General features: G+C 48.8%; 1 protein-coding gene across 3 annotated transcripts in view; it reads left to right on the top strand.

Moving 5' to 3' along the window:
* The window catches only part of ABCC1 (ATP binding cassette subfamily C member 1 (ABCC1 blood group)), a 152,161-nt gene that overhangs the window by 60,919 nt on the left and 73,029 nt on the right, over window positions 1-18,213 (top strand). For all 3 annotated transcript variants that reach the window (XM_070363190.1, XM_070363189.1, XM_070363188.1), the window contains 2 exons: window positions 7,681-7,742; window positions 9,472-9,603. In XM_070363190.1, the coding sequence (XP_070219291.1) occupies window positions 7,681-7,742; window positions 9,472-9,603 (194 nt within the window). The remainder of the gene's footprint in view (window positions 1-7,680; window positions 7,743-9,471; window positions 9,604-18,213) is intronic.

The raw sequence follows: 18,213 nt of genomic DNA, 5'->3' as shown, positions 1-18,213 counted from the left end.
GGCGGGGGCACCCAGAGAATTTCTGATGGAAAGAGCTGAGGGCTAAGGGCCCCACACAGGGTCTTCCGAGCGGCCTGTGCGAGGTCATGGGGGACCAGTTCCCAGAACCAGCGCCTGGGGCTGTTGTGCCAAATTAGTTTAAACCTCCCGTGCCAGGTAAAGATGCCAAAGAACAGCTCCCTCTGTATGAACAGCTTATTCCTCTTCATCCACCTTCACCTGAGTTAATCTCGTTTTCACTGAATGGGGGATCGGTCATTAATAAGCCTCCTTCCTCCTGGGACAGCAGTTCCTCTATTTTAGTCTCAGAGGCCCATAAGCCCCAAGCCAACATCCTTGCCTTCTCCACTTTGTGGATTAGAGCAGAAAACTCTGCTTGGTTTCAGCTGAATGAAGTGCTGCTCGGATCCTTGGCCAGCAGCCCTCCTTTTTTTTCCTTCTTCTTTAACGATCAGTTCTTGATTACTTCAGACCTCTGATTATGTTATCACATAAGGCCTCTCGTGTCAGATAGGGACTTCCAGAAACCGGCTCCCAAATTACGTAATTTCTTGTCTGGTGATGGGACCCGTTGTCCGCCCAGTGTGATCTGAAAGTCTATGTCTGGATCCAGGGGGAGGGAGCAGGGCTGGGGAGAGGAACTTGGGGACACTCCCAGATGCTGCAGCTTAGAAACTGAAATGCTCCTGTTGCTGACCCAGCCTCACCTGCATCTGGGCTGGGGGGAAGGCGGGGTTGACTCTCCCAGGGTAGAATTTGTACTAGTCAGAGTGAGCAGTAATCTCTGCCCCTGGGCCATCGTCACTCCCGGTGGTCTCAGGTAGGACTCCATCTGGGCACAGTTGGGTATAAAGGGGTTGAATTCATCTCCACTTATGCAGGCTTCTCCCCTCCCCCACCCCCAGTTTTATTGAGGAATATTTGACATACATCCGTGATTTAGCTTAAGGTGTGCAACATTGATGGTTTCATATACATATATTGTGAAATGATTACTATAGTAGGTTTAATTACCATCTGTTGTCTAATACAGACAGAAGAAAAGGAAAAGAAAAAAGCAGGTTTTTTTGGGGCTGATCTACACCAACCAGGATCCTTGCGTGGCTTACAGGATCTTAGTCCCCCAACCGGAGATTGAACCCAGGCCCTCAGTGAAATCACAGAGTCCTAACCATTGGACCTCCAGGGGATTCCCCCCAAAAGCAGCTTTCCTGGTGGCTCAGATGGTAAAGAATCTGCTTGCAATGCAGGAGACCCAGGTTCAATCCCTGGGTTGGGAAGATCCCCTGGAGGAGGAAATGGCAACCCACTCCAGTATTCTTGCCTGGAGAATCCCCATGGACAGAGGAGCTTGGCAGGCTACAGTCTATGGGGTTGCAAAGAATCGAACACGACTGAGTGACTAACACTAAATTTATAAATGTTGAGACCAAGACTGAATACTTCCACCTCTCCTTCCTCATCTTCTCCTCCCAATTTTATCATATGTTAAATTATATCACTAACTAGTGTTTCCAGCATTATAGCAATTGTAAATATTTTTCAATGGCAGAACCGACTGAAGTCCTGTGTCTACATGTCCTTTTTTAAACCGGAAGTATAATTGACCCACAACACTGTCAGTTCTAGATACACGTCATAGTGATTCACTGTTACTATATGTTTACAAAACTATTGTTATAAGTCTGCTGCTGCTGCTGCTAAGTCACTTCAGTTGTGTCTGACTCTGTGCGACCCCGTAGACAGCAGCCCACCAGGCTCCCCCGTCTCTGGGATTCTCCAGGCAAGAACACTGGAGTGGGTTGCCATTTCCTTCTCCAATGAATGAAAGTAAAAAGTGAAAGTGAAGTCGCTCAGTCGTGTCTGACTCTTAGCGACCCCATGGACTGCAGCCTACCAGGCTCCTCCATCCATGGGATTTTCCAGGCAAGAGTACTGGTGTGGGGTGCCATTACCTTCTCTGCATTATAAGTCTAGGTTGGTTCATTCTTTTTTTTTTTTTCCTTGAACATTTATTTTGATACCCTCCTCACCCCCCAAATTGGGACAGGCCAGAACAGTCTGGGCTGGGTTTAATTTTAAATTAATACACATTTTTTTTTTGGTCATTGTTTAAATCAACATTGTGGCAATAAGGGATTATCCTTGGAAAAAGTGAAACCCATGTTAACAAAAGACATCAGGGAAGAACTCCACTTAGTGATTCACTGGCTACTTACAAGTCTCCTTGCTGTTCTCTGAAACTCTGCATTCAGCTGGGTATATCTTCCCCTTTCTCCTTTGCCTTTCACTTCTTTTCTCGGCTATTTGTAAGGGCTCCTCAGACAACCACTTTGCCTTCTTGTGTTTCTTTTTCTTGGGGATGCTTTTGGTCACCACCTCCTGTACAGTATTACCAACCTACGTTTCATGCGCTCTGTGTACCAGATCTAGTCCCTTGAATCTATTTGTCAGCTCCACTGGATACTCATAAGGAATTTGATTTAGGTGATATCTGAATGGCCTAGTAGATTTCTGTACTTTCTTCAATTTGAGCCTGAATATTGCAATAAGATCTGTATAGTCAAAACTGTGGTTTTTCCAGTAGTCATGTATGGATGTGGTAGTTGGACCATAAAGAGGCCTGAGTGCTAAAGAATTAAATGTGGCCTTTTAAATGTGGTGCTGGAGAAGACTATTGAGAGTCCCTTGAACAGCAGGGAGATCAAACCAGTCAATCCTAAAGGAAATCAGTCCTGAATATTCATGGGAAGGACTGATGCTGAAGCTGAAGCTCCAGTACTTGGGCCACCTGCTGTGAAGAACCGACTCACTGGAAAAGACCCTGATACTGGGAAAGATTGAGGGCAAGAGGAGAAGGGGGTGACAAAGGATGAGATGGTTGGATGGCATCATCGATTCAATAAACATGAATCTGAGCAAACTCAGAGAGAGAGTGAAGGACCAGGAAACCTGGTGTGCTGCAGTTCATGGGGATGCAAAGAGTCAGACTCGACTTAGTGACTGAATGGTAACAACAGCTTACAAGTCGGACTTATCCATGCAGTGGAAAGAGGCTTTGCCCAGACTCACTCAAGCCCAGTTAGTTCCAACCAGGCCCTAGAACTAAAAAGAGCAAGAAGAGAGGGCATCGCTTCTTTAGGATGAGGGCAGAAAAAGTAGCTCGCCAAATAAGATCCTACAGCTTTCCTCCTAAGGACTTGGGGGAAAGGAGGCAGGAGCTTAGAGGGAAGGCTTAGAGATGCAACATTCCATCCTAGGCTGTTTCATTCCTGATCCACATCCAGGCTTGCCTGATCGCAAAGGAATGGCAGGATTTGTGAGGCCCCTGGGCATAGAAGTCTGACACCCTGACAGTTTGCACTGGGGTCTCTATGCAGGTTGGAGAAAGGCACCTGGGGACCCCCCTGGCAGTTCAATACTTACGACTCTGTGCTCCCACTGCAGAGAGCATGGGTTCCAGCTCTGGTTGAGAAACTAAGATGCTACATGCTGTGTGGTGCAGCCAAAAAGAAAAAAAATTTTTTTTAAATTAGAAAAAGGTGTCTGGCCCCCCCGGGTAGGTGAATTTGAGAAAGGCCTTGCATCCTTCCCGCTAATGCAGTCCCCCCTCCCTCACCCCCCCTGCCCCCCAGGTCCAGGCACCGGCTGAACTTCAGCCCCCACCTGCCCCCTTGGCTGGGCATCTTTGTGCAGGGCTGACCCTGTGTTGATGCCAAGACCAAAAGAAGCTGCATTTGAGCTCCAGTTCCTCTCTTTAAGAATCACCATCTTTAACGTCATGAGGTCTGATGTAAGCAGGGGTTAGCCAACTTTTTGTGTAAAGAGGTAGATGGTAGATAGTTGTAGACTACACGGTCTCTGTTGCAAGTACTTAGTTCAGCTGTAGCTCAGAAGCAGACATGAACAGTACGGAAATGAATGGGCATCACCATGTCCAAATAAAACTATTTTGTAAGCGGCTGGACTGTGGGCCTGAGTTTGCCAGTCTTGACATGAAACATCTGCTTGGTATGTCAGGGTCTGCAGGAAACGGCGGACTTGTTACTGGGGTTACCATTAGAATTAATGTTAATACTGCTAATGTCATCGCTTGAGCTTTTACTCTGCGCCAGGAACTGTCCTGAGTACTTCACAGGCTTTATCTCATTTACTCTCACCATCACCAAGTAACATGGCCCAGGCCCCTCAGCCAGTAAGTGGCAGGGCTGGGATTCAAACCGCCTTCCAATCACCTTGCTCCGTGTTGCTTCACCTCTGGGTGCCTCCTACCCTGGTGCCCACCCTCCCCCTCCCCACCAGGCTCCTTGTTTTGTTGTTGTTCTCCTCATAGCTTTGACCATTTATCTTTATATATTTATTTGCATCCCTGGTAGCTCAGACGGTAAAGCATCTGCCTACAATGAGGGAGACCTGGGTTCGATCCCTGGGTCAGGAAGATTTCCTGGAGAAGGAAACGGCAACCCACTCCAGTATTCATGCCTGGAAAATCCCATGGACCTAGGAGTCTGGTGGGCTACAATCCATGGGGTCGCAAAGAGTCAGACATGACTGAGCGACTTCTCTGTGTGTGTGTGTGTGTGTGTGTTGCTTACTGTCCTGGAGGTGATATAGGGCGAGGACCTCACTGTCTGGTCTTGGATGTAATGATATTTAGCCATCTCCTGACATATAAGCAGGCCCGCCCTCAGTATTTGTCTAAGAAATAACTGAGTCATTGTCCCAAGCATCTCCTTCTCTCTCTGCCAGCTTTCTTCAGGGGCAGGAACTAGGCGATAGCTGATGTGCATTTGTGACTCCTTGATAACCTGCCCACTTCCGGGGGAGAAAAAAACAGCCTGCAAAGCAAATACCACCACCTCCTCCGGGAATAATGCTGCGGGCTTGGGTTGGAAAAATTGCAGCTTCCATACTGTCCGAAGGACCTCATTCTTCCTGGGAGTCTCCTGGGGGAGGCTGAGCAGTGTGACTCACCTGACTCCCATTTCCCAGGTGTGAAAACTGAGACTCTGGGGTGAAAGGACTTGCCCAGGGCCATGTAGGTAGAAAGTGCAGGGTTGGGGGATTCAAACTCAGGGTCATCTAGCTTTTGGTTGGTTCGGAATGTAGGTCTGTGGGCCAGCTGCATCTGATGAAAGGTACCCTGATGCCAGGCTCCCACCCCCAGAGAGGGTGATCTAGTTGGTCAGGGCACCTGTGTTTATGACGCTCCCCAGGTGATTCTGGGACAGATAGTACTAGTGAAGCCCGGTGGTTCTCAGCTCAGGCTTCATATTTGACTCATTGGGGAAGATTTTCATGATAGAAACTTTCAGCTGTGTGCAACAGTGGACAGCATGGTATAATGAGTGCCATGGACTATTTAATTTATTTATTTAAAATTTTTACCTGCCATGGACTATTTACCCTGCATCACATGTAAACATTTCATTAGGTATCTGCAACAGATAAGGAATTTAAAATTTTTTAAACATTTTATTTTGAAATAATTTGACCCACAAAAAGTTACAAAAATGGTGTTGTTCTTGTATACCCTTCTCCAGCTTTCCACAATAATATCTGAGAGATAAGGATTTTAAGTAATACAACAATGGTACCATTATATGGCCTAACAACTTACTAATTCCTTAATATCACTAAGTATTCCAGAAATGCACTGTGGTGCAGAGTGGTTCGGCTTCTTACGTGGTATTGTTCCTTCTCCACCTGATAGCTGAACCATTTTACGCAAAGACATGTCCCCTCATCTCTTTCGTTACCCTGTGTTGTCATAGACAAATGCTTGTTTCTTTCCTTCTGTTTTCAAAACAGTGACTTGGTTCTCTAGTATGTTTTCATCACTGACACCAAGAGGTTTTCCTTCTCTTCCAGTATCAAGGTGGGCTTGTATATTTAAAATGTGATGCGTCTCAATCCTTTTGCCTTACTGTCTGTATTGCAGCTCAAATGGTCCCTTTCTGGGCTCGTGAGAGCCACTTCTGGTTGCATCTGAGGTTTTTTACCTACCCTTGTCCTGTTGGGTGTGACAAGATATTCTGGGCTTATCTTGTACATTTCCTGCCCAGCTACTTGGCCAAGGAGACTGGGAGCTGAAAACAAAAACAACAATTCAAGTATCTGGACCCACCCCAAACCAGCTAAACCAGGAGTCTCTGGGGAGCGGGGCAGATATAGTGCATTGTCTGAGTGCCCCCAGCCAGGGTGGACAACTGCTTGGGTAGAATGTGTTTCCTCTTCTCTCTAGTTTCTTTATTTTTTTTTTTTAGGATTTTAAAAATATCTTTATTGAATTTGTTACAATATCATTTCTGTTTTATGTTTTGATATTTTGGGCCACTAAGCATGTGGCATCTTTGTTCCCCGAGAGGGATGGAACCCACACCCCCACATTGAAAGGCAAAGTCTTAACCACTGGACCTCCAGGGAAGTCCCTCTCCAGCATCTTATCTCTGCACAATTCTGGGGCGGAGAGCAACGTCCTTGGCTAGTGATCTCGTCGTTAGTCTGGTGACCCCACCTTCGCCAATGCTCGTGTCCCCAGATTTAGACTTGAATGTATCAGCCCTCATGTGCAATCCCAAAGGCTCTGTCTGAGGGCCTTGCCTGTGTGGCCCTGAACTGGAGCATCTTTGTGGCTCTGGGAAAGAGGTTCTTTGAAAGCTTGCTTAGAATCTGTTGATGACTTCCTGTTGCCCTTGGGATGGAGACCAAAATCCCTCATGTGGCTTCCAGTGTAGACTGACCACAGCTTCCAGTGTAGACTGCTCAGGCCCCCTCTTGTTTGCTGGAGCCCACTGTGCTCCCCTCTGCCTCGGGGCCTCTGTACACATCAGTTGCTCTGCTGGGACCACCTCGCATCTCCCCCTTCACTTAGTCATCCTCTCCTCACTTTGCAGACCCCAGCTTGAATGGCCTCCATCAACTGGATCAGCCCAATGAGGACCCAGTGATCTCACTGGTCATACTGACCTGCCTCTGGGATGTAATCCTTGTCACAGTTGTGGTTTTGAATTTGTTCACGTGATTGATTAATGTTTCTCTCTCCAGACCCTGACTATTTGGGACTCATGTTCTGTCTCCACCGCTTCCAGCTCTGGCACCCTGGGCAAGGCTTTTCATCTCTCTGCCCCTCGGTGTCCTTAACTACAGAATGGAGACGATGCCTTTATCTAGTTCCTAGTGTGATTATGGGGCTTCCCTGGTGGCTCAGACGGTAAAGCGTCTGCCTGCAATGCGGGAGACCCAGGTTCGTTTCCTGGGTCGGGGAAGATTAAAAGAGATCATTTTCATAAAACATGTAAAACAGAACTGTTACTAGCTAGCAGAGGGTGTTAGCAGTTGGCCTGGATTAGGGTTATGTCTGTTAGTTCAGATTTGTGTATAGTAGGTGCTCAGAAGATACTTGTAGAATGAGTGAGTGAATGAATGAAAGAAAGAGGAATAGAGGTCATACCAGGTTCTGTGAGGATACGAGATAATGCTAGTACTTTGTCTGTGCCTGCCACTTTGTAGATGCTCAATAAATATTGGTGGAATAAATGAATGGACTAATAAATGAATGAACCATTGGCCCACTGGGAGGACCAGGGAGCTGGCTGCTCCCTGCCTGGAGCTGGCATAGACGAGAAGTTTAACCTATCATTTCCTCTGGGTTCCCCACCCTGTGCTCTCTTTCCATAGAATCCTTGCCCGGAATCCAGTGCCTCCTTCCTTTCCAGGATCACCTTCTGGTGGATCACAGGGTAAGTCCTGGCCCCAAAACCTTGGGCGGGTGCTGGGCCACCAGTGTGCAGCTCTCCCTCCCTTGCGCTTTCCGACAGGGATGTGTCCTGAATGTGTGTGCCCTGGGCATGGGTCTCAGAGACACCGACCCTGAGCCCACAGTCATGTGATACGTGTATAAATAACTCGGCCTGGGCAAGAAACTGCACACTCCTGGCTCAACTTCAGATTTGGTTGTTTTTGTTTTGCACTGGGTGTAATTATTATCATTATTCCCCTTCCCCCCCGAGATAAATAATGTTCGCTCTGCCCCCGCGCCCCCCCGCCACCCCCTGAAATAAATAACATAGGAAAAGGGGGTGAGAGAAGTGTGTTTGGACCAGTAGCAGCAGAGGCGCCGCCACCCGCAGCTCAGCACACTGCCTGCTCGGCCTCCTTTCGTCTGCATGTTGTTTTCTTCACATTGTCATCATCTTACTGGGGGTTATTTAAATCCCTCCTTCTCCCCCAAGCATTTTTCCCTTGTCTTTATGAACTTTTTACACTCTTAATTTAGTGTTTTTCTTAACTGTTTTTCAATTGCTCTTAAAGAAGAGCTCTGGGACAGTTGATGGCGTTTGGACATGGCCTGCAGGTCACGCCAGCCAAGCTCATGTTTCTGATTTTGGTCACTGTCCTCTGGTGATATCAGAGCGTGTCCTTTCTCTTAGGGGGATACACACTGATATTTAGGGGTGAAGGTGTGGAGGGTCTGCAGCCTCCTCTGAAATGGTTCAGAAAAAAGATAGAGGCATACTTCATTACGCTTCCCAGCTACCGTGGTTTTTCCAAATTGAAGCTTGGTAGCCACCTTGTGTCCAATGAGCCTGTTGGCACCCTTTCCCCATCAGCTTTTGCTCACTTTGTGTCTCTGTGTCACATTTTGGTAATTCTCACAATCTTTCAAACGTTTTCATTATTATTATATTTATTATGGTCATCTGTGATCCTTGCTATTCTTACTGGATTTGCTGAAGGCTCATATGATGCTTAACTTGGCATTTTTTAGCAATACAGAATTTTTAAGCTCTGTATGTTACTTTTTAGACATAATGCTAGCGTAAATATAACTGTAGTGTGGGAAACCAAAAAAATTCTTGTGACTCGATTTACTGTGATATTCATTTTATCGTGGTGGCCTGAAACCGCACCTATTAGTATCTCCGACATCTGCCTTGTATGTGTTCGCACACATGTGTATCTAGAGACAGAGACAGATAGCAGCACATGTGAAATGTTAACAGTCGTGAGCTTGGTGAAGGGTCAACAGGAATTCTTTGTACAGTTCCTATGGTTTTTCTGTGAATTTGAAATCTTTCAAAATAACAAGTTAAAATACTAAGTTTCCCCTTTTATAATGAAAGTGTTCAAAGCAGAAAGACTAGGCTAATAAACCTTAAACTCATCACCAAATATAATGATGGGTAATGCTCTGCGATATTAGCCTTAAAATTTTTTTTGGAAAGTAAATTAGAAACATCCTGCTACTTTCCTCCTAAATACTCTGTATGTTTGTCTAAAAATGAGGCCGTTTTTCCTGGGGGATCTAACGGAATTAGCAGTAATGATGCCATGTGCCCACATGTCCATTCATACTGAGATTTCCCTGATCACAGCTGCCTGCGGTTGTGTGGGCCGCGGTAGCAGGGAGGGCCATCGTGTCATCTCCTTCTGACTCTCATCGCCTCCCCTCTTGTGTTTTGGCCACAGGATGATGGTCCAGGGCTACCGCCAGCCCCTGGAGAGCACCGACCTCTGGTCCCTGAATAAGGAGGACACGTCAGAGCAAGTCGTGCCGGTCTTGGTAAAGAACTGGAAGAAGGAATGTGCCAAGTCCAGAAAGTAAGTGCCAGGCATCCGGCCACGGGCAAGCCGGACGCTCACTAGGTTGGCCTGGTAGCCCCGTCCCTCCACTGTGGCCCGGGATGGTCTCAGTGCCACCCCTCAAGTGTCATAGCCCTGGGCGGGCTGCTTCCCTTCCCAGAACCATGGTTTGCTCACCTGCGAATGGAGTGGAGTCCAACATGTAGCTCAGGCAATTTGGATAGAAAAGAAAAGAGAAAGACGTCAAGTGAGTGGATTCTGTTTGCCGCGACCCTCAGCGACCCCGTCCTCCCGGAGTTGTTTCGTTTCCTCCCCTTCTCTCTGAGCAGCTGGCATCTTGAGCGTTCTTACTGTTTTAAATGGTTCGGTTTAACACGCCAAATCAACTGCTTCTTGAGGTGTTCAGCTTAAGAAGCCCCAGTTGAGAGTGATTTGGGCTGTACTGGATTTTTTTTTTTTAACAGAGTTTTATTTTTTGGAGCGCTTTTAGGTTTGCAGCAGGTCTGAGCAGAAGCTGCAGAGTTGCACACACTCCTCCCCCGCCCGCTGTCAGGGTACCCCCACCAGAGGGGCATGTCGGTGATGGCCTATAAGACCACACTGAGTACGTGGTTTACATCACTGTTCACTCTCTGTCTTGGATTTCACACCCTCCCCCCTTGCAAGCTGTATGCCAACCCCAAGCTCTGTCATCTGGTTATTTTGGGAGTCAGGCGAGGGCCTCTCCAGCACGTATTGTGTCTTATTTCTTCAAACATAAGACGTTATCACCTGTGCTGTGCATCGTTATGATGTCATCACCTGTGTGATGCGCCAAGGAAAAAGGAAAACAGCTGCCAGTTAAACCAGGGTATGACACTGACTTAAGATGCATCCCGCGTCCAGAGAAGCCAGACAAGAACTCGCAAGGGACTCTGATGGCAGGCGATGGTGTCAGAATGACCACCTCCTGTGGTCATTATGGGATGGTGCCCACCTTGGAGCTCTGGCTGCCGAGGCCCAGCCTGGTCGCGTGCACGTGTGCTAAGTCGCTTCATTTGTGTCCGATTCTTTGTAGCCCTGTGGATTGTAGCCTGCTCGGCTCCTTTGTCCGTAAGATTCTCTAGGCAAGAATACTGGGGTAGGTTGCCATGCCCTCCTCCAAGGGATCTTCCCTACCCAGGGATCAAACCCACGTCTCTGGCGTCTCCTGCATTGTTCACCACTTGTGCCCCCTGGGAAGCCCCAAGCCTGGTGCACAGCCCCACAGAGCAGCTAGCCTCCCAGGAGAGGAACCCCAGCTCTCCCAATTCCTTACCTTTTGCAGGAACGCCCAAGCTCCAGGTCTTCAATCTGCATCAGGCCGTGGGTGGGGAATGTGGGACACTGATGCTGCTGGCCACCAGGACATCAGCAGAGGACCTTGTGACTGTCTGCAGTGGCCATGAACAGAGGAGACGTTGTTTCCTGGGAGGTGGGTTGAGCTGAGCCTCTGTGGCCTTCATGGTGAGGAGGTGCTCTGTGCACATGTGGCTCTGGCTGGGCACCGTGTCTGTGACCCAGATGGAGGTTCTTGGGCATAGTTGGGGTTTCCGGTTCCCTTTGGCCTGGCCTGCAGCCTCCTCCCTGGTGAGAAGGTGTCTCCTTAGGCTTTTTCCCACCCGGGGTGGCAGGGGGTTCCCCTCCGGCTGTCCTCTGGGGCTCCGCCCGTGAGCCGGTTGCTGCAGCTGTGGGAGAGGTCAGCAAGGAGACTTGCTAGGAGGAGGACCGGCCTTGCAACGTGAAGCTCCATCACCGGCCTGGCCCTTGGTTGTTTCGTTCAGCAGATGGAGTTGCTGACTGCTGATGTGCTGAGCGTGGTTTTGGCCCTGGAGGTTAAGAGAGTGGAACGGGAGAGACAGGATCCTTGTCTGGTGGAACTTAGATTCCATGTGGGATCCAGGGCTTAAGGAGTCAAACACACCTTATGAGAAGCTGGAGAGAGCGTGAAATGAGATGATGAGATTAACAAGGAGGGGCCATGAGGGCCAGAGTTATCGGGAGCCAATACGGGTTGGGTGGTCAGGGGTGGCCCCTCTGAGTGGAGATTTGGTGTCGAAGGAGGGAGGGAGCTTTGCAAACGTGGGAAAGGGCTTTCCATTTGCAGGAATGGCTAATGCCAAGGTCCTGAGGTAGAGGTGAGGTGGCGTGCTGACGGAGCAGCACAGGGCTCGTGTGGCTGAAGTGCAGTGAGAGGTGGGGAGAATGGGAGGAGAAAAAGCAAGAGAAGTATTTGCAGGGGTTCATAGGCTATGGAACTGGGCTAGGGTTTGATCCCAGATGTGGTGAGAAGACAGGTGGGCTTTTTGCAGAGCAGTGGCACATCCTCCGGGTCTTCCTTGTGGCATGTGAGATCTTAAATTGCGGCATGCAAACTCTTAGTTGCCGCACGTTGTGGGATCTAGTTGACTGATCAGGGATCGAAGCTGGGGCCCTTGCATGGGAAGTGTGGGGTCTTAGCCACTGGACCACCAGGGAAGCCCCAGGTGTTCTGTTTTGTAACAACCAGTTGGGGTGCTCTGGGGATGGTGGATCGTGGGACGAGAATCGAGGGAGATGGGTCCCTGGCTCTACTCCTGGAGGTGTGAACCATGCCAGCACCTGTGACCCCTGGGGTGTGGGTGTAGGTGGGGAGAGTCTGCTGGGCTCCCTGGGGCTCCTGGGGAGCAGGGGACCAAGGCCTGGGCTGGAGGGCCCCTTGGCATCTTGGGCTCAGGCCTCCGCCTCCTCTCCTCACCCCTGAGCGTCTCCTCTCAGGGCCAGGTCCTAGCTGCTTCCCCCATTCCCCTGACTTTTGGGTTTTAAAATCCAGTTGTTCATTGGGTTTCATCAGATGATTTTGAGTATAACAAAAAAAGAGTGGAAATTTCTCAACTTAACGGCCTCCCATAGATTAAGGCCACTCTGGACTATGGTTCCTGTTGGAACGACTATAAAATGATTTAGCAGCTCTGAAAAAGACTTGGGCAGTTTTTAAAAAAAAACAAACTTAGGGACTTCCCTGGTGGTCCAGTGGTTAAGACTTCACCTTCCAGTGCAGGGGTGGGGTCCAGGTTTGATCCCTGGTCCAGGAGCTGGGAATCCCACATCCCTTGTGGCCAAAATACCAAAACATGAAACAGAAGCAATATTGTAACAAATTCAACAAAGAGTTTAAAAATGGTCCACATCAAAAAATATCTTTTTAATTTATTAATTTATTTTAATTGGAAGCTAATTACTTTACAGTATTGTGGTTTCTGCCTTACATCGACATGTATCAGCCACGGGAGTTAAACAGTTACGATACCAGCCAGCCATTCTACTCCCAGGTATATACCTGAGAGAACCGAAGATGTATGTTCATGAACTCGGGCAGAGATGTTCATAGCAGCTTTGTGTGTGGTGGTCAGAGCTGGGAGGAACCCAGACAGCTGTTAACAAGTGAGTAAGTGATAGTCTGCCAGTCGTGTCCGACTCTTTGCAACCTCATGGCCTGCACCCCGCCAGGTTCCTCTGTCCATGGAATTCTCCAGGCAAGAATACTGGAATGGGTTGCCATTTTCTTCTCCAGTTAACAAGTGAATAGGTGTGCAAATCTTGGTGTAGCCATGCAAGGGAGCACTTCTGAGCAGTACAACAGAATAAACTATTGATACACTCAGCAACATGAAAATCTCTAATTAAGCTGCGTGAACAAAGCCAGGCAGCGGTACCTACTAGGTGATTCCTTTTATGTACAAGTCAAGAAACATGAAAGCAAGTCAGTAGTGATAGAAATCAGATCAGTGGTGGCCTGAAGGAGGAGGAGGTGGTCAGATGGGAGGGAGAAGTTCCAGAGAGAGGAGAGCCCTGTGGAGGTGATGGGCGTGCTCATTGTCTTGATTTCCCTGGTGGTCTGACAGGTGTGTAAATATGTCCATAAGGTTGTGCACTTGAGGTGTCTGCATCGGAACCACCAGGGAAGCCCTGATCTTATATCAGTTATACTCATAAGAAAGCAGTAGTGTTTAAAGAAGGGGTGACCATGTTAACTTAATTGTCTGTATTTCATAAAGGAATGCAAACAGCAAATAACAAACAAAAAACAAACGGCTCCAAAATACAGGTGTTAAGCTGTGGTTCCCAACCTTTCAGATCCATTGCCCCCTTTAATAAGAAAGACATTATTATTAAAGATATTAAATGTAGATATTAGTATAACACCTCCTTAAATGTAAGGTAATCCATTAAAATAACCCAACCATGTGTCTTAGTTTAAAAGTCAACAAAATGTTCTTGCTAATCTTTAAAGCTACAAGGTGAGTGATTTGTAATGAATCGCCACGTGTGTCTGTGTAAACGCTCAGGCAGGCACTAGAACAGAGATCGAGGAATTGCTGTGTGCTCATAAGTGGAACCTTTTCTGCGGCAGCTGCAAGTTCTGACCAACTGGGTCTGGTGGTTCTGGAGACCAGAACCATCGTCACCCTCACACACAGGGTTTTGCAAAGTGGCGATTCATACTTGGCAAAGTTCTGAACAAAACTTAAATTTGCACGCTGACTGCAGTTCTAAAAAATCGAGGTGTATTTCATCTTGCAAAAAAAAAATACATGCTGTGTATGGATTTATCTCAGTCTTTCCCAGCATCAGGGTCTTTTCCAATGAGCCGGCTCTTTGCATCAGGTAGCCAAAGTATTGGAGCTTCAGCATCAGTCTTTCCAATGAATATTCAGAGTTCATTTTCTTTAGGATCAACTGACATGCTGCAGTCCATGGGGTCACAAAGTGTCAGACACAACTTAACGACTGAGCAACAATAACAGCAGTGAATTTATGCTGAAGATGGAGTTAGAGTCGAGATTTGGGTGATTTGGGGTGCTTCCCTGTTGGTTCAATAGTTAAGACTCTGTGCTTCCTCTGCAGGGCACTTGAGTTTGATCCCTGGTCAGGAACCTAAGATCCCACAAGCCGCACAGCATGGCAAAAACAAACAAATCCATAGATTTGGGTGATTTTAGGCAGACTCTGCAATGAACATGAACTTGGGCAAACTTCGGGAGATGGTGAGGGACAGAGAGGTCTGGCCTGCTGCTGTCCATGAGGTCGCAAAGCGTCAGACATGGCTGGACGGCTGAACAACAGCAGGGCAGGCTCTTCACCTCCATGGGTGCCTGGTGGGATTGTCTTCCTCTGGTGTGGTCCAGTACGTCAGTGGTTCCCAGCCTTTTTGGCACCAGGGACCAGTTTCGTGGAAGACAGTTTTCCCATGAAGCAGGAGGTAGGGGATGGTTTCATGATGATTCAGGAGCATTACATTTATTGGGTGCATGCTCGGTTGGTAAGTCATGTTTGACTCTTTGTGACCCCACAGACTGTAGCTCGCCAGGCTCCTCTGTCCATGGGATTTTCCAGGCAAGACTACTGGAGTGGGTAGCCATTTCCTTCTCCAAGGGATCTTCCTGACCCAAGGATCAAAGCTGCCTCTCCTGTGTCTCTTGCATTGGCAAGTGGGGTCTTTACCACTGAGCCATCCGGGAAGCCCTAACTTTATTTCTGTGATTGTTACGTCGTGATAATGTGGTAATAATACAAGCGGGGGAGAGCAACTGTAAATAGGGGTGAACCTCCACTTGCTCATCGGCCCCTCACCTCCTGCTGTGCAGCCCATTCCTAACAGGCCACCGACCAGTACCAGGGCTGGGGACTCCTGCTGCCTGTCAGAGGGAGCCTGGTCTCTGGCCCAGGCACTGTCACATCAGAGGCTGAGAAACCCCCTTGACAGCCTGTTCTTGAGAAACAAAAAGTACTCTCCAACAGCAACAACAACAGAAAGGGGGAGAATGATCTTGAGTTGTTTGTATTTGTATGGGACACAGTTAAAATCCTACCAGCTGTACTTTAGTTGGGGTGGGGAGGTGGTTGCCACGCCCATCTGTGGTTTCCAAAACCATCATCCCTACAGCTCTGAGGAGGATGAAAATGTGCGTTAAGGGTGTTAAGTTCTTTCTCTGCCCCTCTGTATTACACTGGATATTACAGATCAAAGACCATGCTCAGGGTACATCCATAAAATTGACTGAGCTATGACCTTTTTCAGTTTGAGATTTTTGCCTTTGGCCACAACGTTAGAGATCTTATTTATTTTTTTATAACAAATGACAAGCACAGCCTTGTGCTTGTGGGAGCACATGGGAGCTCCTTGTGGGCCTCTGGTTGGTTCAGTCCCTGCCCAGTCTGCTCTGGTTCCTTGAAGTTCTTGGAATGGCTGCCTCACCTCTTTTCAAAATCCCTCAGTTCCAGGCCATGCTGATCCGGTTTCTCCTGCCTAGAGTGCCCTTTCTCTCCCCTAGTGGACTCGCTCCCTCATCCTGCAGGTCTCAGCTTTGATGTCACCTCCTCCAGGAAGCCTCCATGATATACTCCCCTCCACACACAGAGTGATTAGTTTCTCTCACAGGGCTGCTTGATGGCGGGGCTTTCCCCATGGCTCAGCCCCAAGCAGGGCCTTTGTGGAGGAGAGATCGATGGGCAAGTTCCAGCTTCCAGCTTCCCCACCCTTCCTGTTCCCCTGTCCTGGGCAGTTTTCTCCTGACTCAGACCTTCCCTCTCCAACTTTCCTTCCATTCCCGGCCAGACCATCCAGATGCCCAGCTTTCTTCCTCCCTCCGAGAGCGCCTGCTTCCCTTGAAAGCCTCTTGTTCACTGGATTTTTTTTCTCTCCTGACTCGCTGTAGCTGGTCCCGCCCACTGTTCTTCCACCCAGGCCTGAGCCTTCCTCCTCTCTGCCCATCCGAGACCTTCCCCCAGGCCCTTTGGCCGCCCGTGTACTGGCCCGCCAAAAACAGCCCTGTGTCAGCGGCAGGGCCCAGCTTAGGACGTGGTGCAGAGAATGAATGGGGGGCGTGGGGGACGAAGCCACTTCCTGTCCCCCTGCCCTGCCTGTTGTCCTCCTTTCCAAGAGGGCATGTGTGTGCAGAATGAAATCACACTAAAAATCCCCGCCAGAATCCCAGCTTCAGGGCAAGTCAGTGAAGTGAGCAGGGAAAGAGCTTTCACTGACAATACAAGAGTAGTGATAATCCTCTGTGGTTGGTAGAATGTCCCCCCACCAAAAAAAAAAAAAAATCCACATCCTGATCTCCAGAACCTGTGTATACGTTACATGGCAAAGCTCAGCTCAGGGTGTGCCCAGTCATGTTGAACTCTTTGTGACCCCATGGACTGTAGCCCACAGGACTCCTCTGTCCATGGGATTTCTCAGGCAAGAATACTGGAGCAGGTTGTCATTCCCTTCTCCAGGGGATCTTCCTGAGCCAGGGATCAAACCTGCGTCTCTGGTGTCTCCTGCATTGGCAGGCAGGTTCCTTACCGCTGTGCCACCTGGGGAACTGGCAGAGTCCCTTTGCAAATGTGATTAAGTTCAGGATTCTGAGAAAGGCGACTATGCTGGTTTTTTTGGGTGGGCCTGATGTAATCATCATGAAGGTCTTTATAAGGAGGAGACAGGAAGTCAGAGAGGGAAAGTGTTGAGCTGCTGGCTGGACGAGGAGGCAGGAACTCCGTGCCCAGGTGTGTAGGCATCTTCTAGATGCTGGGAAAGGTGAGAACAGCTTCTCCCCTGGAGCCTGCGGGCCAGCTTAGACTTCTGACCTCTACAGCTATGAGATGTGAGGTTCGTGTTGTTTCAATCCACTCGTTTGTATTCACGGGTCGCAGCAGCCACAGGCAATCCTACAGCTTCACCCAGAATTTACGTTTGAGTCTGGACGCAGCGGGAGGCCAGGAGTGGAGCCAAGGTTGGGGAATGAAGCGCTTTAGGAGGATCCCATTGGCTGCCATGCAGGGCCTTGGTTGTCAGGGAACAAGAGTGGAAGGAAATGGGGGAGCAGGGAGGGGGCCCCGGTCATGGTCACTTGTGTGGGTCAGAGGCCGTGGTGATGGATAGCATGGATGGATGACTGCACACACATCCCAGGAGTGGGACATATACGACACACACCTGATTGGACCTGGGAGCGTGGAGGAAAGGATCAGGGAGGAGTCCCATGTTTCTGGTTCTTTCCTGAGGTGGGAGCATCGAAAGGAAGGATCCGGATTTGACAGAGCCCAGACTAGTGCCTGGATCTCTTACCACTTCCCAGCTGGTGCCAGTGGTAAAGAACTTGCCTTCTAATGCAGAAGATGTAAGAGACACAGGTTCAATCCCTGGGTCAGGAAGATCCACTGGAGGAGGGGTTGGCAACCCACTCCAGTGTTCTTGCCTGGAGAATCCCCATGGACAGTGGATCCTGGCGGGCTGTGGTCCAGAGGGTCACAAAGAGTCAGACACGACTGAGTTTCTTAGCATGCATGCACGTACAGACCAGTGCCCATGGTTTGGAGTAGGGATAGGGGAGGGAACCAAGGCAGATCAGGAGGCTGTGGTCTCCAGGAGGGCATTTCAGCTGATCTAGGTTGTTAGGTGTGGCTTGGATGGAAGAGGCAACAGTCCCCTGTGATTAAGTGCTGTTCAGTGAGCTCCTGCTATGGACCAATTCTATAAATTGTGAACCTTACGACTGTGTGCAGAGGAAGCTTATGTGCATATTTCAAGGCTGGAGCTCACATTTGGCCATTTGAGGGTGTCGCTTTGACTGCATTTTGTGG

The sequence above is a fragment of the Bos mutus genome, chromosome 25 (genome assembly GCF_027580195.1).
Source record: "Bos mutus isolate GX-2022 chromosome 25, NWIPB_WYAK_1.1, whole genome shotgun sequence".
In the NCBI taxonomy this organism is placed as follows: Eukaryota; Metazoa; Chordata; class Mammalia; order Artiodactyla; family Bovidae; genus Bos; species Bos mutus.
The sequence above is the reverse complement of the archived record's forward strand: the minus strand, read 5'-3'. Positions and strand labels throughout refer to the sequence as shown.